The following is a 25,976-nucleotide window of genomic DNA, read 5'->3' as shown; positions in this document are numbered from 1 at the left end:
TACCCAAAAGCACAAATGAGACCTTAACTACTTCTGCAAGCTCTAATTGACTAGATTGATCTGGTATGAGTTGGAGAAAAAAAAAAAAAAAAAGGCAAACTTTGCTATGTAACTTGCTAAATTCACATTTCTGTAATACATTTGGGGTGGGAGGCCACAGGGTGATGGAAACTTCTGTGACAATTGCTATGATATGATATGGAGAAAGTCAAAGAGATTGACCTGGGGTTATGTGGTTAGTGAGGCCACTGGCAGCTTATGCCAGCAATCTAATGTAGAAAGCTACAAATAGTTAAAACAAAAGACCCTTGGGGGGAATATATGCAGGCATAAGACACAACGTACAGAAAGCTGAGCCCAAGGTGGAACTGTTACACAGAGAAGCAAAGCCAGCAGCATACCGGACATGACAACCAGTTGGTGTGAGGGTCCTTTTCTCCTGGGATCATGGTGCCAAGTGAAACTGCAGCAAAGGGATTGGTTCTTGGTTGGTGTGAGCGTGTGGCATGTGTGTGTCATAGAAAAGAAATCACTATTAAGCCACTATACCCAACCAGTTTGGTAAATAAATTTTAAATCATATGTCACTGAGTGGTGTGGTTCTGATTTTGCAGCTGCGACCCCCTGACGGTCTCCTGCCACCAGCCAGGAGATGAGACTAATTCCCATCAGAACTCTAATGGCTCAGTGAAAGTTCATTGGAGCCAGAATGCTTCTGCTTAACATCGAGGCAAGGAAACTGTATGCCTTTTTTTCACTTTCCTACCTCTCTATTTGCTACTTATGTTCGGAAGAGAGTTCCTTCTCCAATTTTCTGTGAGAATTTTGCAAGGCTTGCCTTTGATTCATTTTCTTTTGTTTCTTAGTCCTCACAGGGAATATGGGCTCTTTAACACCCTGAAGGACAACTGAACTTGTTTTGTAATAGCAAATGTTAAGTGCAGGGAACAAGACTCCCAGAACAAAACTTAAAAAAACAGCCCAGAAAGGGAAAGAGAAGAATTCACTTTTGATTCTCAGGAAGACACCTTTCAAAAAGGGTGGGCTATAGAAGTATACCCCATGGTAGGGGGGTCTTTCTCCCCAGGTGATTGGAGGGCTCTGCTGTCTCTCTCAACGGGGAGAAGTTTTCATACAATTCATTGAGCAAAGCCCCTCTACCATTTTTGTTAGACTTCCAGATAAAGTCTGATCAAGAGATATGTTGTGGCACTTACTCCTCTGGATTGGCAGGAGGGAAGAAGATTGGTCAGTTGTAACTTGGTAAACTCATAGAAAGCACAAGCATATCATATTATATCCAGGCTACTTCTCTATTTTGGATCAGTCAGTTTCCATCCAAAGTTCTTGAGTTATTTCTCTGGGCATGTCAACACCACAAAATAACCCCACCCCAGCAATTAATATGGGGACAGATGGCTCATCAGCTTAACATAAGCTTGTGTTACAGTGTTAAGATAATAACATGCAAATGCCTACTACTGTAATGTTTTTTTTCTAGTTCACAAGTCTAGTCTGCAACCAAACAGATGTTACAGATTTCTGAGGATTTGAAGAGAATTCAAGAATAATTTAAGAATGAGATGCCTTTTGGGAAGACCCCAAAAAATTGATATATTTACATTATCAGAGAAAAAGTAGTGGGGTGATTTGGTAACATTTGGTAAGTACTTACAGGGGACTGAAGTCTGATAACAGCTCTTTAAGCTCACAGACAAAGGTAGAACAGCACGCTATGGCTGATATCTGAAACTACCCAAATTCAAGCTTAGAAATAAGATGCTTGATTTTAGCAATGAGCATAATCAACCACTGGAACACATTATAAAGGATTCTGAAAGACTGGAGAACTCTAAATCAAGGGTAGATGTATTTTTTCTGAAAAATACACTCTTATTCAGATGAAGAATTTTTATGTTTTATTTTACACAGAAGGTCAGAATTGATTATTACAATGAATGCTTCTTGTTTATAATTCATATCTGTTCTCTAAATTGATAGGATCATGATATCTTAACAAAAATGTACATTGGTTTTGCACCACAGGCTCATAAAAACTGCAGGAAATTTAGTTAGTAAATAGAAGTCAGTCATAATTCTAGAATAATGAGAGGAAAAAAAACCTGTCTGTTTTGTTCATATCAGCATTTCATATAGCAAGTTCTTACTAAGAAAAAGTCTAAGACAAAAAGTGCAAATCAGTGGTATAAAGGCTGAGCGGAAAAGATACTACGCTGTTGGGAAGCTACTACTTTTCTATATGTTTTTGTTTAAAGAAAAGGAAAGCTGTTATTCTAATTTCTGAGAAGTAGAAGTAAATAGTACTCCAATTTGGAGCAAAGAGGAGCTGCGAACTCTTAAACAAACAGGTTGATATCAAACAAGTAATCTTTCTCTTTAGTATTCTGAGAAGCAGGCTAAAAATCCTTAAAAATTTTTGAAAAGATAGGTCTTTTACTGTAAACCTATTTATTAAATGATTAGTGTCTGAAATTTGACAATAACATGAGATTCTCCCAATATAAAAGATTACAGCTTACCTTTTTATTCCAAGTCATTTGAATTTTTGTTTAAAAAAGTGATGGTACCATTTAAATTGCGGATAAATATCAATTATAAATATAACTTATTAATTCAGTTCTCAGATTTATAAAGACTTTCTGGGGATCACTGCTACTTACTGTACACATAGAAATTAACATTTTTAAAAAGCTTCATTGAGCCCAATGGAATTGCAGTGGATTGCTTTCAAACACAGCAGCTGAAGTAAACACACAACCTGTCTTTTCTATTACCATATTGCTACCCAAGGGGCAGTGGGTTAATTCTAAATAGCAATATTAATGTGCAAACCTTTACATCAGTTTCTAAGAAACCAAGATTTCTCTTGATAGTCACCCTCTGCACAAGAGTTGAAACCTTCAACTTTAGAAACTCCCTTAGTAAATAGCCCCAAATTATGGAAACCAACATCTTCAGAGCTAAATACAAAATTCACTTCTTTAAGTTTCTTTTGACAACAATTAAGATAGACAAAGATATGGTAGAACAGGGTCTTTTTGGTAGATTAAATGTTTAGACGATCTAGGCTCTATGTCATAAAACTAGGAATCTTGGTGTTACTCCTGGAGTGTGCATTATAACTTATACCTGGTTAAAACTCAAATCAAAAAAAGACATCTAATGTCCATGTGAAGAAAAGAGGCAACGGAGAATTCAACACTTGTCTTTGAAATTTGCTAATATGTTTAATAAATCCTTTCATTCTTTCCTTGTCTTTATTATACCTTACTTTTTAGTTCAGCATAGTATGACCTGTTATTTTCTCAATGTGTGGCAGCACAGCACTCTGGTGTATCAGCCACTCCTCACAGTTTTGTATCATCAGCAAACTTGACTCTATCCCTTCATCCAGGTCATTGATGAAGAAATTGAACAAGACTGGACCCAGGACTGACCCCTGGGGGACACTGTTAGTTACAGGCCTCCAACTAGACTCTGTGCTGCTGATCACAACCCTCTGAGCTCTGCCATTCAGCCAGTTCTCAATCCACCTCACTGTCCACTCATCCAGCCCACACTTCCTGAGCTTCCCTATGAGGATGCTCTGGGAGACAGTGTCAAAAGCCTTGCTGAAGTCAAGGTAAACAACATAAACAACATCCACTGCTCTCCCCTCATCTACCCAGCCAGTCATCCCATCGTGGAAGGCTATCAGGTTGCTTAAGCACGACTTCCCCTTGGTGACGCCATGCTGACATGTATCAAGTACTCAAGTACTTGATGTGTACTTGGTAATTCATGTGAATCAATTAATCTAGTACTGTTTTCAGACTGTGAAACTAAAATGTAGCACTCAGTCTCTTGTATAAATTGCTAACATTATGTGATTTACAGGAGGAAATGTCTTGAGTATTCCTACAGTACAACTAGTAGGAGAGTATCCAAGTTGCGAAGTGGTGTTTTTTTAATAAACATTATTCAGATTATTTCATTCATAAAAAAAGATGAATTTATCAAGTTAAACAAGAATGAAACTAATTGAAATATGTCCATAAAGAATGAATGAAAAAAGAAAAGAATTTTCTATATCATTAAATGTGCTCCCTTACAGTACCTCTGAACCTCAAATCATCTTTTTGTTTATGTTTGCACAGCATATCTAATGTCTGGAAAACTTATATAAATAATAATAATAATCTTTCTTCCAGCACAAGAAAGGTAAATATAATGCTTGAAATATTTTGTGTTCCAGACACAATGCTCTTTGTTATTACTAATTTAAAGATTAGTTTTGACAATAAGGACTAAAGTGTGAATACTAGAAACAGCACCAAACTAATGTTAATTCCATACAATACTCAGACCCAAGACAAAAATTTTAGTCTTTAGTGCCTGGAAGTGTGTTTGTTTGCATCAAGCTTTCATTGATTCTGGTTATAGCTGAAAGAAGAGCTTAAGGAGCTGACCCTAGGCACACATGAAATGAGGACCATGTGAAATGAGGTATTAGCAACTACCTGTAGAAAGCTTGACTGAAGAGAGTTCTTTAATATGACATAGCAGCTCTGTGGCAAAAGCATGTATAAGACCCAGTTTTTAAGGTGGCATCCTGCTTGTCCGTATTATGACATATTCCTTTCTTTTCCTTTAATAACCTGCATAATGCACTCAACTTCTCATTTTGACATATGAGGCAGCACTCCTACTGACTAGAGTCTCTTTAAATACACAAAATTCAGTCTCAGAGGATGTGAGAAATAGGAGAATTTGATGGCACAATTCAAAAGATATGTCAAACTTTACATACAAGAGGGTCAACTAAAGCTGTCATTCTTTATTCTTGAGTGCTCAACTTTGTAATATTAATGATATTTTATGTACACAGAAAGATGACAAATGACACTCCAGGAAATCTGCATATTTTCTCTGATAGAATGTATTTTACTTCTGTTTCAGTGAGTATTGTAAATTGCCTTCACTTCAGTCAACTAAACAAAGACAATGGTAGATTACCATGACAATGTAGCTAAATATATAGTTTATAAGCCTCATTTAAAGTTATTTAAATTAATTTACACACTACTTCCAAGGTAACACATACATTCTTTTGGTAGTTTGGTGATACTATTCTAACTACTGATGCAGTCCTAAATATTCTACTGTTCTAAGTGCTGATACTGTTCAAAATCGGTATGCAAAATGAATACATTCTAAGTGCGGATTTTGTTCTGATATTGAATAATATTTGGATTGGAGCATTCATTTCAATACCTTATCTAAAATTTCCCAAAGCTATGAATCTAAAAAAAAAACCATACGCTTGATCACCTCCAAATGTGTGACTTTGTACAACTTTAAAATTACATAATCCTATTATGTAAATTAGATCTTCAAGATATATTTTATTATATTTTTTTCTGATCAATAGATTTTAATACCTGAGTCCTGTTATTCTAAAGAAACAATAGCTGTCTAAATATAAGTTCTTACTCTCTGGCCTAGAAAACTTGCATCTCTTTTTTGCCCCGGCATCTGCTTCACTAAAAGTGGGACACTATTACTTGTTAATCTCAGTCGCATACTGAATGTATAGTCAGTTGATATACTCATTAATTACAAAGCCCTCAATGTACAAAAGCTAATCATTATTATTTTATTTATTTTAGATCTTTTATATTTGATATTCGTACCGCTTACTGTGGTACTGCTGCATGCTTCACAAACTGTCTAACTAGTCAAAACTTTGCCTTTATGTTTTCCACAGCAAATTCACTTCACTTTTGAATGCCCTCTCGCTTACTCACTTGGGAATAAGAACGTAAATGGTATCTCAGTGACTGTCTACACATCATATCTAAAGTTTCTGTGCTGCAACTATTTAAAACATCAGAGATATAAGACAACACACATTTTCTAAGTGCAGATCTCTGCAGAAAAAAATCCAATCACTAGCCTACTGTATGGACATCTAAAAACGCTGTCAAAAGCTGTCAATAAACATGTAATTTAAATGCAATTTAACATTCTTTAAGAGGCAAAGAAGCAATCAATACAATTTGCGTGCGAACTAAACAAATACCAGGGGCCAAAGTATTTATTAACATTACTGTAGGATTAGTTCATTGACGGGTTTACTCTGAGGTATTGTAGACTACCACATAGGTCATAGTGGAAGAACCATGCAAATAATGAGTAGCTGCCAAAAAAGCCTGTAGTGGAGATTCAGATATTGTTTTTTTGATGAGTATGTCCATTTGTGTGTATCTTGTTGAAAAACATGCTAACAAATGTTTTAGTTGCATTTAAGTTTTCAATACATCCAGGTCCAAAATAAAACAGACTTACATTCACACTTGAATCTTATTTTCTAGAATTCTATTCTTGTTTAAAAGAAAAATGATTACTCACTGATATAATTTTATTTGCTGTAAAACTTGCTAGAAAGTAAGAGTGTGTTCAGCTACGCAAAGCCATAACAAACGGTTTTTCACATACTTGAGTTTTACAAAACTTATGTTAGAAAAGTGACAAGATATATAAAACAAAAGTAGTATATCTTTAAGCAAATGATAACAGCCATACTACAATTCTTATATATTTTAGATTTAACATTGAAAAACACAGTACATTAGAAGAGCCCAGCTGGGTAAGATACCACTTCATTCTCACTGGTCATAACAGAAGAGGCCACTATTTCTGCCAGTATAACTTGATAAACTATGATTGTTTCCTTTTTTTCTTTTTTCTGATATATTCCTAAATAAGATACTAGGCAGAAAAGTAGAACTTGACTTAAAGTCTCCAGAGAGTAATGGTCTTTTATTTTCCTGATTGGTCTAATAAACCCAATGCAGTTTTTTGCAAATTTTGATTTGCCCAGGAGAACCACATCATATTATTTCTGCATTTTTGTAATATCTCTTCAGATTTATATGCACACATACAGTGTTAGCAACATTTTCTTCATCACTCTCTCTTTCCTTTTTAAGTGCTAATGTATACCTCCACAGTTAGTCAACACTCCAGTTTCAATTCCATAAATTGTTGTGGAAAAATGAGAGAGTAGATGTATTTTTCAAGAGTTACTACGGTTACTGTAATCTGGAATCACTGGTAGGGCTATGAGCAACTGGTGTGGCTATGAGGCAAAAGAAGGGGAAAAAGTTTTAATCTAAAAGTCCAGATGTCAAAATATCTGTGAATGTTGTTCTTACTAGGAAGCTATACTTGAGGCTGACGGCAATGGATAGATAGTGTATAAAAGCAAGAAAACCAGTGATTCATAAATATCCCTAAGAAAGGCTTCTTACATTACCTGAATGTACTGGCATGAGCTGCTTCGTAGTTGCAATATACTTCCTGAAAATACCGCCAAAGATTTTGCGAGAAAACTAGGCTAACCATACACCTATTTTAAAACAATGCAATAGCCCAAGTAGGGGGAAACTTCAGGAGAATATTGAATCCCTAGGGTTAGACAGCATGTTCAGAAAGATAGTAATGCTAATGACATTTTGTAAGAAGCAATGCAAGCTTTTTGTTAATGTATTTAAAACCTTGTTCACATACTTAATTTTAAATATCTAGTACTTTTCATGTTATTTGAAATGTGATGGAAAATTATACTGTAAGTCGCAGCACTCCCTTAAGTGAGTTCTCTCACTCTTATGTTCCTGTCAGTTTGTGATGTGGTATGAATTAACTCTTTATACCTCTTCAGCACAGTAGGCTGTAAATTAATAGGTGCAAAGGAAGCAACAGTGTTCTGTGAATGAAGCATCAATTTACTGCTTCTGTACTTCTCACTTCATACACTGTTCACATGCTGGTGTTAACAGCTAAGTGATCTCTGTATCAGAGCTATTTATTTACACTTAACACAGACAGGCAAGAGATTATACTAGTTCATAGCCTCTACTACCAGCATAAAGTTCATTTACCATCCTGTTTACTTTAGGATCAAAACCTTTGCAAAAGCTTCCACATACTTTTGTATGTTATTTAGGATTAAAATACTACAAAAAATAATCTCTGCATTTCAAATATGCTTTCTTTAAATATAAATCTAAGGAATTTTGAAAGACTTTCATGTGAGATATTAGTGTAAATTAAATATATTTATTACTTAGGCCTTAAATATATTTACCTTTCCATCAAGACTCTACCATCTCTTCTTTTTTTTAATCAGATTATTTCCATCATCCCCACCTCTGAACACAAAAGTAACATAGAAGTCAAAGGGAACCTGTGGTCCAAATGAAAGAATGGGAAAGTATTTTGTCATATTTCTAGGTGAAGCTCTAAGACGACTTAGGCATGTACTTCAGCACTTGCCATCATCATGTGGGCTGTGTCTGTGGAAAAGACCACAGGATACTGATAAGGCTGCCATATATTTAACAGGGAAAAAAAGAGAGTAGGCAGGGCTTCTCTGCTCTCCTGCACAGCAAGGGTAAATGTACCCAAACAGTCCTCTTTGGGGAGGAAGAGGAAAGGAGAGAGGCTGTGCCTGCTGGATCGAAGTGATAGCATTAGTGACAGTGGTGTCTCTGTGAGCTTATGTTTTTGTTCACTCTACGCTGACTAGAGTGCACTTCCCAAGCAAATCTGGGATACCGCTCTGCAAAGGCTCTCCTGACCTACAGCACCAAATTCTCACCATTGCTGCTTTGAAGTTTATGTTTCCAAGCTCCTCCAAACCTACAATGGAGCTGTTTCTAAGACCTTAACAACTCTGTAAAAGTTTGTCTGGTCCCAGCCTACCCAAACAAAACTCTTCTCATGTTAGATTCATTCTTGCCTTCCAGCTCTCCCACTCAAAGCTCTTACCACCTCCATGATCCCACTTCCTTCCAGCGCATCCCTGGGAATGCAGAGATCACATACAAGCTCAGATGTTCCTTTTTTGCTTATTTTCTAATCCACTACTTGTACCTTTTGTCCTTCTCTACACTATTGTTATATTGGCCATTAGAACCTGAAGCTGCCTCATTGTGACCAACAACACTCACCTCTTCATTTGCCTCTCCCCACAATAATAATAAAACAAACAAAAAATATCCACACACATTCTCCTGTTTATGAAAAAAAAAATTAAAGATGCCTTTAGGATGCTGAAAGGAAAAGGAGGACAATGTCCAGGATGGGGGAAAGTATGTAACCCTGTCTTAAAATTAAAAAAAATAAAAAATAATGTTTTGCTTTAATATTAGTAGTAGTCAGGTTTTATCTTTCTTCCCATTGAAATGTTAGGGGAAGAGATGATGCACTACCTGTCTCATCTACTTTGTTTTTACTTTCTATGGACTACAAAGATACTGAGCAGGGTTCACTGTATTTTCCTAAGTCTGCTAACAAATTACTTACAACTGTGGATGATTCATTTTTTCACGCTGGCATTTGAATACCTGCAGAAAATCCATTTTGGAACATCATGACTGATCAATATAGCAAAGTACAAGATACATCACTGTTGAGATCAGCTTATTAATACTTATAGGAAAACTGTAGGAGTGAAGAAGCTGTTTATTTGCATATGTTTGGGTATAGCAAGTGTTGTGCCAAAGAACTGTGTATAGATACTGAATTAAAACAGGGTATTTCTCACTCAGGCAATTTTAAAAGACTTTGGAAAGCAATACTTGGAGAACTGATAATGTATCAGTTGCCCATATTGCAGGCATAGTGTATTCAGCTTCATCCTGTGCAAAAAACTGTTGCTATTTTCTTTCCAAATTCCATAATCTGCGAGTGGATAATCCTTTCTGGGCTGTGTTTAACAATTCTGAGATCAATGAGACAAGATATTCAGTCCAAGATTATAGATCTCCAGAGGCAGTAAAGTTCAGTAAATTGCTTGCAAATATTTTTACACACTTCTTTTTTTTTTAGGAGGAAATATTTTTAAGTTTTGGACACTGACATTAGGGAGGAACTGGCGTGGTGGCTGACAGATTGCAGACAGATTAGGAAGTCATTACGGTGACTAAGTGGTTGGGAAGAGAAAGCTTGAAGTTCATACCTTAATCTGCCAGAGACCAAGGGAAAAAGACAAGAAGTTCAACTAGAATGTGTCAATTCTTGTTTGAACATGGTAGCAAAAGCTGGAGGAGGATGTAGAAACAGAAAATTTTGGAGGGAGGAGAAGGAAAGGGAGCAGTGAAAGCACTGGTGTTGCCAACACAAAATGGCTAGAAGAAGCTGTGGGAAATGAAGCATCAGCAGCAAAGGCAGCAACCAACAGGACTTAGAAGCTGGGGAAAAGTTGTGTTCTACAGAGTCTTCAAAAGAGACTTGGAAGAAATCAGTCAGCAAGGACATATCCACATACAAGGATTTATTTCATGAAAATAAATTTAGTCCTAGTCTGGTAAGTGAACATATTACCAAATGCAAATATCTAGCATTCTCTCATGAACACACTATTTTTCAGTCTTCTAAGGCTCCTCATACAGATACACACAGCATCTTTCTTGCTCATCTTGAAAGTACCTATATCCTGCCAATGAAACTTGGGTTTTTAGAAATGTTCTATATGAAGTCAGTTAAAAGTCTGTGTGAAGTCTATGTGAAGTTGGTTATAAAAGTTATTAGTGTTGCTACATGCGCTTGAAAAGGTTTTCCAATGTTTCAAGTGCAAAGCATTTTCATGTTCAAGTGCAAAGCATCATTAATGCTGATCTTCAAATGTGATAGGCTATGCACTTTTTATAAAGCAACTGGGAACTTTGCAACATGGAAGCTATCAGAAAGAATTTAACGGTAACTATGCAACTTCCTTTCCTGTCATATGACAATAAAAAGTTGTTCACTGCAAGACAACTCATATTTGTACTCCGAGTAGATTAACAGAGTGATTTATAACCATGTTCCACTAATTGAGTATTCATCCTTGAAATTAGAGTAGGACAGATCATTGTACTGGCTATATCTGTTCAAAACTGGTAAGGAATTTTTCCCTTGCTGTTCAAAAGGGTCATAAATGTACATATACATACATACATATACACACACATCTATATACAAATATATAGGTTATTATTTTTCTGCTTTTTTTAGCAATATGAGCAGGCAGAAAGGTCAAACAGGCAAGTTATCAAGCACAGATACCTATATTTACTGAATCCAGTTTCCTAATCAAAACATGTAAAATAGGAAATCCAGCTAAAACCTACAGAAAGGTAGGAAGAGCTTCTGAAAGCTAGCAGACAGTAGGACAACCCTTTACCAGCATCCCCAAAACCATTACATGAAGTCAGCAGAGTTTCATCAATGACAAAAACTCTCTAAACAGGCTAAAAAAATACAAATGAATGAATAAAATCTAATAGGTCTCTCAAATGAAAAAGCTGCAGTCTAATTGCCTTCCTCTCCTTGCATGATCATGGCACATCTTTTATCTTCTGACAGAAGAGGATAAAAAAATAGAATCCTGTACTGTTAAGGGTATGTCTAGAAGCTTTTTCTGGTATATAACAACTTTATTGAACATACATCGATAAGCAATGAAACTTTTCACAGTAAACCAACAGATGGTGATCTTTAGCTATATTCTCATATACTTCTGGGAAAAATATTCAGCTCATGCATAAACCTACTGACATTGGTGCATATTAAACAAGTGATTTACACCACCCAATAGTCTCATGCACTACCTTTGTATAGACCTCTCACAATGAGGGTGCAAGATTAAGACAGCTCTCTATAAAGAAGACAGGAAAATACAGATTTGAATACTACAGTCCTGAATTGTACCTAAGAGCTTGTACTGCCACATTTATCTAAGAAACACGAATTAGTATTATGACCCAGTTGTTACAAGAAACTATTCATTAGCACAGAAGCAAGAAGAGAGTTTCATATGGCTCCAGCTACCTATGTCAAATCATATGCCAAGGGTAAAGCGATTCACTGTTGATGTTTCTACATCACACTCATTCACATACATTTTTATAGCCATTCACTACGATATTGAGATGATTTATAAAGGAAGTCAAAGTAATCCTAAAGGTATTTTTAAATGGTATCAGGAAATAAATTTGGACTAAACTGAAGTCCAAAATGCAGTTTGTTTTCTTGTATTTGCATGACAAAAATTTGAAGGATAATAATTTAAGTCCAAATGGAAGCATAATCAGATAACATTAGTATTGTAAGATAAAGTAAGATAAAAAAACAGATTAAATTTTAGAACAAAGTATGCTCTGTTTTAAGATCTCAAGTTCAAAACTAATAATAATCACCTTCCATGAATACTTTAAGACTCTTGGAGATTTTTCTGTCAAATATATTTTAATCTTGCAAAAATTAGGTCAAATCCAAATGTTTGCATGAGCGAGCACATGTCTGACCTAACTATAGCCTTGTGAACTGCCCAGCTTCACCTCACTTGAAAATAATGAAATAGATTACTCCATCCAAATTAAAAAAATAAAAAAAACAAAACTCTGTCTCATGTTGTGACAGAGAACAATGTTGTCTTTGGGAAGACTCATTAAGACCAAAGAGATGATTTCCAGTGGAATGCTTTCCCCAAGTGATATAGTCCTGATTTTTATTCAAAAACGTGTTTATTCAGCATGTGCTATTCAATACTTCTTAATGTTCTCTCTAGATCCAACCTTTATGTAATTGTAAGTATCATATAACTTTAGCTGAAATCGAAAGAGATGTGTTTGGAATTATACAAATAAGTATTTTATTTCAATTCTAATAATTAACAACAGAGGAATCATTCAGATTCTTTAAAAATTCAGCCATTTGGTGGACTTTTAGATGGGCTCAAGGCATAGCAAAGAGGCACTCTTTCTGATATGCTCCCCAAAGTACTGTTCTTGGCATTGCCAAAGCTCACCTACTCTCGGGATAAAGATGTTTTAAATCACAGACACCTTTATGTAATAGCAAATTAAGTGATTCAAATAAATAATAAAAAAAAAAGGGTCATTTTATCTACATGGTAACTAATACTTTTACTTTCTCCATAGGATAAAAAAAATCTGTTCTACCTGCTTTGCTTTCATTCTGCAAACACTGATGTTCATCTTTTTAAGCCTGTTGACAGTCATATTGTTTCAAAATAGGAATAAAAATGCGTTCATCTAAGTACATTATAAGTAAGAACCTCCAATCCAAACAAAAAATATCAGGGGAAAAGAGAAAAATGTTCAGACTGAATTCTAGGAGAAAGAAGATTCTTGTCATATCTCAGATTTCCTACAGTAACGCTGGCCAATACCACATGGGATTAATGCAGGGCACATTTCTATTACTATCTGCTCATATTTTCTACATCATCTACTATGATAAACCCTCTAGAGAATGGATATATATATATGATTGTCTGTAAATGTAAAATTATTCCTGTATTGGCATGCTCAAGTTCAGTAACAGCTGAATTTCTAACAATAAAGTTGCACATATGTTGTTAGATATCCATTGGACACTTGCACTCAAAACTTAATGGACAGATTTTTGCATTCTGCAGCAAGATTCCATTAGTTCTTCATCTTCAAGATTCTAAATTTTGGTCCTTGGAAACCAAAATAACAAAAAATTGGAATTCATGATTGTTGTGCATGAGAGGGAGAGGGCACTTCAGACAGACAGACAGACAGACAAACAGACACGAACACTTAATTTGATACTGAGCTGCTTCAATAGCTGTTGTTAAAGAACTTCTGGTAATTTGGAAATATGGAAGAGCAATCTTGTGAAGTAGATCCAGGAGTCCCTTCAAAACAAAGTTTTTACTTTTTTTACCAAGCATGGTTTCTGCACATTTTTATTTTATATAGTTTAAACAGATCAGATGCTACCTAGAACTTCACAATCACTAATATAATGCATTGCCTAGCCAATCATGACATTAACATATTAATGAGATTGGATCAGAAATTCAAAAAGGACATTCTGAAGATAATACCCACCAAACATCTGTGAGCAGCAGATCTGTATTTTTTTTCTAGGCTACATTTTTTATGTAAAGGCACACACATTCAGCACAAGACAGTCTTCTCGGACATTAAAAAAAAAAAGAATATATAGATTGCAGAGAAATCCTAATACAAACTATTCTGCAAATAAATTCATTCCCATAAACAAAACTATCTTCTTTTACTCAGTGCAGAGAATGTAGATTTAAATTTATAATTAATAAGTCCTAATATTATCTGGCATACAGCATTAACATCAGCCAACATAAGATAGTAATACATACATACATCAGTACATGAAATAGGATTGAATTACAGCTTGTTTTGCATAAAATGGCATGTATTTGCTCTCTCTCTATTCCCGATTTTCTGTGGGGCTGAATTTTGCTCACTACATTCATTATTTGAGTATGATAGGCAAGTTGTTCAACATACAACATCTGGAAACATTCTCATATGAAGTTCAAACAGTTCTGCATATAACATCAGTAAATGCTCGCTGCTAAGATACTCTACCCATATAACACTTGCAGATGGAGAAAAAGAAGAGGAAGGATGAAGAGTGGGAAGGAAGCAGACTACTACATTGCTTTCAGTTCTGGAGGGTGAAAGGGACCAAAGCAAAATGCATAATAAAACAGTCATTACTAACATATAGAAAAAATAGCTGTCATTAAATACTTTGTAAAAAGACTCACCAGCAAACAAGAAAAACAGAAACTGAGATATTTGCAAGACCTCTGACTTACCATATTGATGGTGCTTCTGTTCCACTGATCTCTAAGAAGTCATATCCTTCTTCTAACTGGAAGTCAGTAAAGACCAAAGCAATGGTATCTCCTGGTTCAGCCAATATGGTCCAGGTGCAATCAGCATTATTTTCATACTCTGAAGGGAAATGAGGGCTTGAAATAGTTCCACTTGTCCCACGTAGTGTCCCTCCACAAGCTCCTTCAGCTGATGAAGAGAGTATCAGTTACTAGTGGAGTTCCATTTTAAACAAGCAAATCATCATCCTTGTTCCTGGCACAGTGAACCAAACTCTTCTCTTACATGCATACAATATGCGTGAATTTACTGTTAAGCCTGGAATGTTGTTTAATCTGTGACCAAAGGGTTTAGCAGACCTTTTTGTACTCTTCCTTACCCCCTAAGATTTCACTGAAAGCTTTAAGATATTTTGACTAATATTAACATTGGGTATTAAAACAGATTTAATTAGAAAAAAAAAGTCATCTATGTAACTCATTGGCATGAAAAATTAAAAACTCATCAAGTTGCTTTCAGTTAGTTGTGATGCGGCTATGAAAGCCACATCAATAGTAATTAAAAATATTTCTGCATAAGTGAAAGGTCAGAAGAGAAGCATTTCAATTTTTGCCCATTTTATTACCTTTAATCACTGCTATTATCATTAGGTATTATTTACATACTATAGAGGCATGTGGATATTTAAAAACAAATAGCTTGACAAGGTGCCTGACACAAGGAACTTACAGTCTAATTAGGATATTAACTGAATAACTAATTAAGACAACAGATAAGGTAGGAGCAGAAAATCAAAGCTGTCAGTGAAAGTGAGTTTTAAAGAAAGATCTGAAGGAGAAAGGATTTATTTGAATCAAAAGGAGAGGAATACTGTGGTTAGACATTAAAAAAGGAAACTATTGAAAGAGGATAAATAGCTAATAAGAGACTAAAATAAAAGGGAGGATTGGAAAGAGGCAGAAACAGAATGATTTCTTTAAGATTTAAGTATTGAAAAGGAGAGAAAGCTGTTGAAGACAATCCAACAGGTAGTAATCTTTACAACCACTTTTTTATATACAAAGTAACCTTTTGGCATGAAGAAATGTATAAAGTCTGTGGCAGCCAAGGATATCTAGAGTTTCATGATTTGCTGGCACAGGAGTTTCTCAGGGGAGGGCAGTCCTTTTCATTAAATTTCATATCTTACTCTCTGGGCCCTGATACTGATATCTTCTTTTTTAAATGAAAGACAATTTTTTTTTGGAAATGGATCTGTACTCCTAAAAGAGTTCTTTTTGTTGTTCAATCAGGCCATTTGTGTGATTCCTCCCTCAATTCTTGGCTTTTGATACAGTGCATATTGAAAGGGCCGTTGTGCCTATGAGGGACGAAAGGGGAAAAGAAGTGCAATTTAAAGAACTCATAGCTAAAACTGAGGATTGAAGCTGACATGCAAACTTTACAATGATTCTAAAATTGCTGTAAACCCATAATAAATGAGAAAGGAGAGTCAAGGTTTGTTTTCTGATAGTATCTAAAATGATTTTTTTTCCTTTTTTTTTTTTTAACTGTACAGGTTTCAAGCATTCACATCAGATCATCACCTAAGAAAGACAAAGAAAAACAAATTAACTTGATACATCCTGTGCCAATACTTCAGTACAGAAACTAATAGTGAGATATTGATTTCCACTGCGGTCATCATCAGTATCAGAGTTAGAGTGAACCATTAAAAACCAAAAACTGATCATTCCTACCTTTTTTTTCCAGGCTTTCTGCTTGTTCCTATTTTATCATATTTTATTTATTTTGGTTTTTTGGGGGGGCGGGGTTGTTTGCTTGTTTGTTTGCTTTTTTAAGAAACAAAACACATGAGCACGAGTTTAAGTTATACAGGTTCTACCTGTGTTCTCGGAAGAGAGCAAGCAGGCTTTTCCCATCCCAGGCAGCCAGCAAAACGCAGAGAATAACTAAGTCAGCCATAATTCTTTGGCACCAGCTGCTTGTTGTTAAATTCTGTTATGACAACATTTGCAATGACACCATCTCCCACTGTGTTTACATTGACATCAAGTAACATGCTAGTGGTGATTAAGATGCCACTCACTGTTTATGTTGCAGAGCCCTGGAATAAGGTTTGAGCTCTAAAGTGCTGACTTTTACAGCTGACAAGGAAGGCTTATACAGTTGATTATTTTTGGCAATCCCCTATAAAAGGCTAGATTTATACCCTGTGCATTACCAGTGAAAGCCTGTGGAACCCAGGCTGCTAGAGATATCCACCCAGAGGGAGGCAGAGCTATTTAATCTATTCATAACAGCAATTGCAAGAGACCAAGTTAGCTCAGCAATGGAAAGGCAACATTAGTCAGGTAAGAGCATGGAAACCATGCAACTCAGTGAGACAGAGAGCCAGTATTTTCTCTCTGACAGATGTGGATGCTCAGGGAAAACAGAGCCTGTACCAAATGATCCTTCCTCTGACACATTTTCCCTCTTCCAGCAGCCTGGGGTTGGGGACTTCCTCAGACAGAGATAGCACCCAGACTATGGCAACCAGACTGTTGAATATTAAAACAGGTAATAAATTGCCTAAGAATTAGTGCAGGCAGGCAGGATGTGGCCACACTGTTTAGAGGGTAAGAGAGTTTGGCTGTGTGGAGATAAGCTGTGTTTCACCAGCTGGTCTCAGAGCTGGTTGCCCTCCTTGGACTGATCCTCACTCTTGTCCGTGGCCTTCTCTATTTTGTGCTTTCAACCTAGCCAGAACATTGCATGCGAATGTTAATGCATCACTGCACTTGGAGTAATTTTATAGCGGATAGCGCCTCAAGCTTCAAAAATTCTAACTCACAGTGATTAGCAAATTGCATTTTAAAATATGCAAGTAATTAATTCTAAACACTCATGGTTATTGTGAAGTTGTAAGTAACTGCACAAAGTGCTGCTCATATCAGCATAATTGACTACTTGAAGTATAAAGCTACAAATATTTGGATCTCTCAGTAGTCAGGAATTAAGTGCTCTAAATTTAGAAAATATGTCTTATATAGAGTATACATGCAAACACATATGCCTTTCACCACTTAGACCTTGATAAAAAGACGTATATACTGCAAATGTGTAGCTTAGATAAAATACCTGAAGTCTGTGGATATGTTACATATGTAAAATTCAAAAGAATCACTAAAGAATCATTGCAGATAATGAAAAATCTTCCATTTTTCTTCAAACTAGAAACAATCATCTCACCAAAAATATTAATCTGGTATTGTTGGCAAGCTGTACTTTTGCTTGCATAAGGAAGGGATTAAACCTCAACAATAAGTACAAATTTTAGCTCAGTTTTAGGGTATGGACAAAGAATGGTATTTCAATAATGAGCTCTTCCTACAAGTAAGATGCAAACCCTGATAAGCAGACATCCAAGGGCAGGGTAAGGACAAAAACAGCATCTTAGAAAACATTCATATTTGGATTGGTTTAGGTATCTATTGAATATGCAGTCATTTCTACCAGATCTTCCTCTCCTTCCCACACAAATGCATTCTAGAGTGCAATGTCCTGTATTCTATATCTCCTTTTTAAATAAAAGCTAATAAAACACTTATTCAAGTAAAAGTTGCTTACTGCAAAATAAGCAAAAAATAACAGTTAAGCCAATCAGCTTAACCTTTTAAAATTAATTTACAATCTGAATTCAAATGATCAGGACTGCCTATTTAACCCCAGTTTATATGACAGAGTCCTGATTGGAAAGATCATTTATGATTCATTTTACTACATTACTGTTGTAACATAACTGGTACAAAACATAGCAGTGACTTAAAAAACAGAATTCATAGTCAGTTACCAAAAAAAGGTTTTCCTTGCTATGTCACTTCTAGTCTTTTCCTTACCCCTTTATCACTAGCAACAGAACAGATGCAATTAAAAACTTGAGTGACATTTTATAAAGCATCATCAAATGACATATTGTCATTTCAAGTCACATTTTGTAAGGCTTATCAATTAAAGAAAATTGCAGTTTTAGACAGTTCTAAATGAACCACAGGCATACATTATTTAGCATGCCTTATTAAAAATATCACTGAAACAGTTCTTTATTCAATTCTTTATTAAATGGCATTTTTCAGTAATTCATTTGTGAAAAAGTACATAATTGTACCTCATTTAATGAAATATTTCAACACATAAAACACATCTATAAAATAATCATAAATGATTACTTCCACAGATATTTGCTTTGAATATTTTAGAAATGATTAATATGGGAATAAGTTAAATGATTTTTTGAAATGAGATTTTAAAATTACCATTTTAAAATGTCTTACTGATACAAATCTAAAAACAAGCCTTAACATAGCACTGCCAAGTTTAAAAATAAGTCTTAGGATGTCAGTGCCAACTGTCAAGCTGCTAAGCTGCCAGATTCATAAAGAGCAAAGACATCGCTAAGTGTTACAATGATGTAGCATTATACAGTCATCAGACAACTCATTCATCTAATCTAGTTCCAAATGGCAGTTAGCTCTTTAACCATCAAAATATTCAGCTCTGCTTGCTAATCTTTCATTATTTTTTGGAATTGCATAGCTTTTATTTTGAATAGGCACAAGCCAAAACCTATGCTTCTTTGCCGTGTTTAAATAAATAGAAACTTGTCAAGATCACTTCAATACAGATGTACTATAGACGAGTGGTCTAATCAGTTTGTCTCCCTTTCTCAATTGCTCCTGTTGCTGTTGATCAACTTCACATAAATTAAATATTCATTAGACCATACATCTAAGATGAATGTTCTTGCTCTTTTCAGGGTTTTCAAATGACACTTCAAAATAATTTGGATTGATCTCTACGTAGAATGGGATTTATTTTGTTAAAATTCCAGAAATTACTGTGGTAGGAAAATAAGGTCCTTCCCAGATAAATTAAGAAGTCAGATTTCTTACTGCAAGTTGATAGAAATACAGGTATAGTTGTGATCCATTTAGTCGCTGGTGGGCATAAATGCATCTGTGTCACTGTTTTGAACATTCTAACTTTGACACTTCACTGACCTCTACGTAAGCAGAGCTCAGTTTCTAGTGGGGTCTGCTGTAATTATTGGCTCTGACTATAGTGGATTCAGTGTAGTAGCTGTGCTTGCTGGGAAAATGTTCACTTTTTCTTTGCAAACGTGGTGCTTAATTTAGCAGACTTTTAGAATGCCTCCTTACATCAGTCTGCTGCACAAAAGGAATCTCTCTCCCTCCTCCATCCACTCTGGAAAAGAAATCTGATCCAATAACCAAAGTTACAAGTTTATTCCAGGTTTATTTTAGTCTTGGACAAGCTTTTTGCTAACTTGACAGAAAATTTAAGTTATTAATTGATAGTATGTGCTTGAACAAACATAGACTCAAAACCTCAATTCTGCCACCCTTTCTTTGCAAAAACTTAGATTTAAGAGAGGCCAGCTAGAACAAGAATTCTGAAAATTAATCAACAATCTGTAATTTCATACTCTGTCTCCCACAGAAATAAAAGATTAATCTTCTAGATATCTTGCAAAGAGTTTTTCTTCTTTTCCAATTAAGTATCCTTAGCTGTTTTCCAATGATTTGATAATCATTCACTTGAGAATATGGTTTTATTTTAATGATGATACTGATCCCTTAAAATAACAGCCTATGACAAATTAATAGTAAAGCCCTAATTTGTAAGCAAAAAGGGAAAATGATAAATTCTTTAAGGGCAAATGAATTAGTTTTCCAGGTTTCACATGTATTTCTTTAATAATTAGGAAAGTTAATGCAGTTATTCCAAAAAGTATGCATGCGGTCATACCTTTACATTTTTTGAATGCCTATTTGAGATTTTTTTTTTTAGTTTTTGTCAGATCATTTTATCTTTCTTTGATGTTAACTTTGCTCCTGTTCATAATGGTCACACTGAAGTCCTCTTTCCTGTGCTTTGACTTCACTATATTATTCTGAGTGCCTTCATTATGTCTTCATTATACTGTTCAATTCATTTTTCACTGGTTATTCCTGTTTTCCAGGCACCTCACTGCAGTTTCAGCTAGCACTTTTGACCTGGCCCCTTTCAAGTTTTTTTCTGGTTCCTTCGTAACCATTGATACGTGCTAGCACAAAAGAATACACATGCACACAAACACACCCACACATATTCGTATGTAAACATATACACATATCTGCACATACATGTGAAAGAACACTGGTAGCTGTGACCTTCTCTCCCTTTGGTGTCATCTACACTACTCTACAAGTCCCACACTACTCTATAAGAAATTATCCAGTCTATCTGATTTGGTTTCACTGAAACACTTCTCTGACTTCTGATTTGACCAGTCATAACTGTTTGTATTCCAACAATTTTGATCTTAGCTTAAGCATTTCATCAGTATAGATTATTCTGAAAACGAACAATATTACTAAATAAGAATTTGGAATTTTACTCTAAAAATTAGATCTTGGAAAAGATTTCACTTTATCATGAAATGCAACACCTATAATTAGAGATGATTGAGAATTTTCTTTACCTTTCCTTCTTTTGTCAGAAAACAGTTTGGGGAAGGGGGAATAAAAGCTTTGTGGAAAGGTGCTAACTTTTGTTGAGCTTGTCACCGGACACTTCTTCTTGATTCAGTGATAAAATTTATGGTCAAAAAAGGAAGGAAAACTATCAGACAGCCTTACTGGACATGGTTGTGGATTTCTGATCTGGGGATGCAGGTTCAGACCAGCAGACCTGCAGCTCAGATCAGACCTGGAATAAACATTCCTACCTTTATTCTGTTCTAAGAGTAGTCCACTGACTATCAGGCTATTAGCTAGAAAAGTAAGGATAACCTTTTTCTATTTTTTTTTTTTTATTTTTAAGCGAGCTTTTAAATAGACTAAGATTTTATCTAATGCAGAAAGTGGAAAAAAAATTTTTGAAAAGGTAGAATGCTAAAACCAGAAGCAAGAGACTGTACAACCTGACCTACACAGCCATCCTTAGAGTCATAACCATAGCATCAATGTGTTTTATAAATGTTTATAAATATGGATGAATGATGGGATCAGAATACCTTTTTTCTCCTCCCTGTAAACTTGTAAAATCGTATTTGTCTCAACCTGAGAGTAAAAAATACAGTGACATCAGAGAATTACTTGTTACCTTAAAAAGTATGGATAGCACCAAAAATTTCCATTTCTCTTTTCTAGACATTTAAAAACATTAGCTCTGAATCTCTGTATTCAGTTTATCTAACTCTATAATGAGTCATTTTGATCTTTGAACTTTTCTTCCTTTCTCCCTTCATCTATTCTAAGAACACCTTTTTGATTATATGTTCTTCCCAACAGTATTTCTCCAATAACCTTTTTTAACCCGGGAACCTGATTAATTATTATTTGATCCTTTTGGGCCTTTCTGACATGCAATCTCCTCTACTGGTTTATCTCTTATTTATTTATTTTTTATTTTCCCTCCAATAATTGCCTGTCTTTTTAGTGATAACATATTACATGTTCTTCTCCTCACAGCTATTTTCAGTGTGAGAAAAAGCTTACAAATGTAACATCACTAAGCCAATTTGTATTCCTAATGCTAGCTTCATAAAAATCTAGACTCATGCAACTATAATCAACTAGGGATTCTCAAAATTACTGAGAATTGAGAACCTAATTATACAAGGTTCTTTTTAGAAGTAGTCACATATCATAAATCAGCTATTAGTAGAGTTACTGCAGAGAATGAAATTACTATTCAAAATGTTTCAGACTCATACTGAAGATGAAAGAAGGCTAATGTTCTAGGTGACATTATTACTGCAGCAAGATGGAGGCAAAGACCTTTTTTCTTCACAAGACAAAAATCAGAAGAGGAATAGAATTTAGGTGGGACACAGAATGATTCACCCTGTCAACTTTTGTATACCAACTATACCTTCCTTTTTTTTTCAGGAACCCATTGTAACCTTCTTGGTTAACTTGTAATAGAAGGAGAAATGTCCACAGCTAATTTTACTCTACAGAAAAACAGGAGTAATTTTTTAATAATTACTTCACCTTTTCAGAATTTGCCTTTGACCTTTCATTTTTTGGCCATTTTCTATCTTTTTGATCTCAAAGTTGCCATTAAAAGAGTTGTCTACAATTCTTTTTCATTGCCATATTTTCAAAAAAAGTCAGCCCCAAAATCACGGTTTATTGAAAGAAAATAGAAAACAACATAAAACAAATGTCTTCTTAACACTCAAATTCTCTAAACTTTTTTAAAATGGCATTGGCTACACCTTTGCTTTGCCATTAGAATTCATCATAAGTCATAAAAGAATCTGAAGCATATTTCTGTTCCTTTACCCTTCATCGGACTATACTTTAAAGAGAGGACATCTGAAACTGAGCAGCATCCAGAGAAAATTTTACTGATACAAGACCCAATGGGGCCTACATCTTCCTCTAGGCTTAATAACTCACTAGGAATTTCTCTCCTAGAAGCTGCATTTATATAGTTAGACAATGTAAAAATTACTTGACACCAGCTTTCTAATGTGTCTGAAAATGTTAAGCAAAAAAAATGTAGAAAATAATAGTCATTTTCAAGCATCAGGAAAACTAGTGAAACTTACTGTGGAGAATAAGGATATTATGAATTTTTAATATATAAATCACATGTAGCTTTGTTGACTATATTATCTTGCATGGATGTCACTAATTTAGCTAATGCTGACTAGAAAGAAGAATGCCATCTGGAAACAAAACAGTAACAAAAGGTGCTTTCAAGGAAAATACCAAGGTTGTTGAAGAAACAATGGGGGTAACATTCCTGGTTTGAAGAAATAGTAAATAAAAAGGGCTACCCCATGGCATACATTCCAGAGTGATAAAATGAAACAAAATAAGGAATGCTTAAAATCCATAATCACATTAACATCCAGCATGAACTGTAAAAATCCACTAATGCAATGTCTCACCTCACATAAATCTAACTTTTAAATAACTTTGTGTTATCATTGCATTTCTTCACAGAAGGTACACAGAAGTCTTTGGATTTCATGCAAGTTCCACAGGGGTTTGGGACACAACTTGAGTTTTTATCAACAAGTTAACTACATAGATTTACAAATGAGGAACAAAATTTCAGTCCTGCTAGAGATATTTGAACGCAGAAGTGCCATCACATTTCCTGCACTTATAGCAGTGAACACTGCCAGAATGAGTAGTATCTGTGCAAACAGAATAAATATTTAGTAGACACTGAAGACTATTAAAAAAAAAATTAAAAAGACTGTGTTTTCAAACTGAAGCTCATTGACAAAGGAACCATGAAGTTAAAACATGTACGTTTTTCTGAAACCTGTTTACTAACTCTTATTAGAAGGACAAAAAAATCTAAGATCACACAACAGAAAGGTTAGAAAAAATGGTGTGTTTTCTTCCTCTTCTCAAAGCACTGATTAAAGAAATCTTTAATGCATACTGCTTGAAATCAAGTACAAGCAACAGACATGACCCAAATCTTCATTGGTTTTGTTGTTATTGACTGTTGTATGTTTTCCGGAGTACAAAAATTAATCAAATATTTCTTTACTCCGAGGAATTACATGATAAGACCTTTCAGTCACAAGAAAACTTAATGAATTATTACGGAACATGATTACTACCCTTTCTTGCTCATCCACATGGGCACCAATAATACCAACAAGGGAGAATCTGAGCAGTTAAGGGTGACTGCCAGGCTCTCGGGTAGGGGCGAAGGGCATAGGAGCCCTGGAGGGATTCTCCTTAATGCAAGGGGAACAGCTCAGGCAGCAGTGGCAGGATCCTGGAGACAAACACCTGATGAAGCAGCTGGTATTGAGCAGCAGGTCTTTGCCTCCTTGGTCACAGGACCCTCTTTAAAGAATGAGGGCTGCAGGGAAAGCAGGGAATCTGCCTAAACAGGGCAAGAATATTTCTGCCAACCGATTAACTAACCTAGCAAGGAGAGCTCTAAACTAAATTTGTCAGGGATGGAAGACGAAGCCTACAGGTAAACTGGGGAACAGGCACAGGGGAAGCACAAGTGGGATAGGGTAATGGAATTGTTTCTCTCACTCTCCCTGAGAAAGCACCACAACTGGGAGTCCAGCTCAAGTGCCTGTATACAAAGATGTGCAGCTTTGGAAGCCAACTGGAGGAACTGGAACTGCACCTAAAGTCACAGAGCTGTGGTGTCATTGGGATTATAGAGATTTAGTAGGATTGTTCACCTGACTGGAGTGCTGCAATGGATGGGCAAAAGCTCTTAGAAAAAGTAGGTTTGGAAGAAAAGGGGAGGCTGAACTGCACACATGCATCTTGAATGCATGGAGCTCTGCTGTGGAACAGGCAACAAGCTCACTGAGATCTTATAGATCAGAATCAGAGGGGGAAGCCTACAGGGAGGGCATTTTGGAGGGTGTCTGCTATAGATCAAGAAGGAGAAGTGACAAAGCCTTTATACAACTAGACGTTTCCCAATCACAGGCTCTTGTTCTCATGGGAGAATTTAACCATACCAACATCTGCTTGGAAGACAACACAGCAGGGGACAAGCAATTCACTGGATTTCTGGAGTGTATGGGGAACAATTTTTTGCTGCAGATGCTGGACAGATGATCGGGTAGTCAGCATGGATTTATGAAAAGGAAATCATGCTTAACCAACCTGATAGCCTTCTATGATGAGATGACTGCTGTGCTGGATGAGGGAGGAGCAGTAGATATTGTTTATCACAAGTTTGGGAAGGCTTTTCACACTTTCTCACATCCCTTATAGACAAGGTGCAAATACAGGTTAGATAAGTGGGCAGTGAGGTGGACTGAAAATTGACTCAAGTGCTGAGCTCAGAGAGTTGTGATCAGTGATACCAAGTCCAATTGGAGGCCAGTCACTAGTGGTGGGGTCAATACTGGGGTCAATACCATTGAACATCTTCATTAATGACCTGGACGATGGGACCAAATGCACCCTCAGCAAGTTGGCAGATGATACAAAACTAGAAAGAGTGGTTGATAGACCAGATGGCTCTGCTACCTTTCAGAGGGACCTCCACAGGCTGGAGAGATTGTCAGCCAGGGATCTTGTGAAGTGCAACAAAGGGAAACACCAAGTCCTGTGCCCAGGGGGAAGAATAAGCCCAGGCACCAGTACACACTGGTGGAGGGGGGCGGAAGGGAGGCGACCAGCTGGAAAGCAGCTTTGCAGAGAAGGACCTGGGGGTCTTACTGGACAACAAGTTGATCATGGACCAGCAATGCATCCCCATGGCAAA

General features: G+C 35.9%; 1 protein-coding gene across 1 annotated transcript in view; it reads right to left on the bottom strand.

Moving 5' to 3' along the window:
* The window catches only part of CSMD1 (CUB and Sushi multiple domains 1), a 1,279,784-nt gene that overhangs the window by 669,645 nt on the left and 584,163 nt on the right, over positions 1 to 25,976 (bottom strand). The window contains exon 5 of the mRNA XM_067294827.1: positions 14,687 to 14,894. Coding sequence (XP_067150928.1) covers positions 14,687 to 14,894 — 208 coding nt within the window. The remainder of the gene's footprint in view (positions 1 to 14,686; positions 14,895 to 25,976) is intronic.

This window comes from Apteryx mantelli, chromosome 3 (assembly GCF_036417845.1).
Source record: "Apteryx mantelli isolate bAptMan1 chromosome 3, bAptMan1.hap1, whole genome shotgun sequence".
Taxonomy (NCBI): domain Eukaryota; kingdom Metazoa; phylum Chordata; class Aves; order Apterygiformes; family Apterygidae; genus Apteryx; species Apteryx mantelli.
Note: the sequence above shows the minus strand (reverse complement) of the source record. Positions and strands in the feature narration are given on the sequence as shown.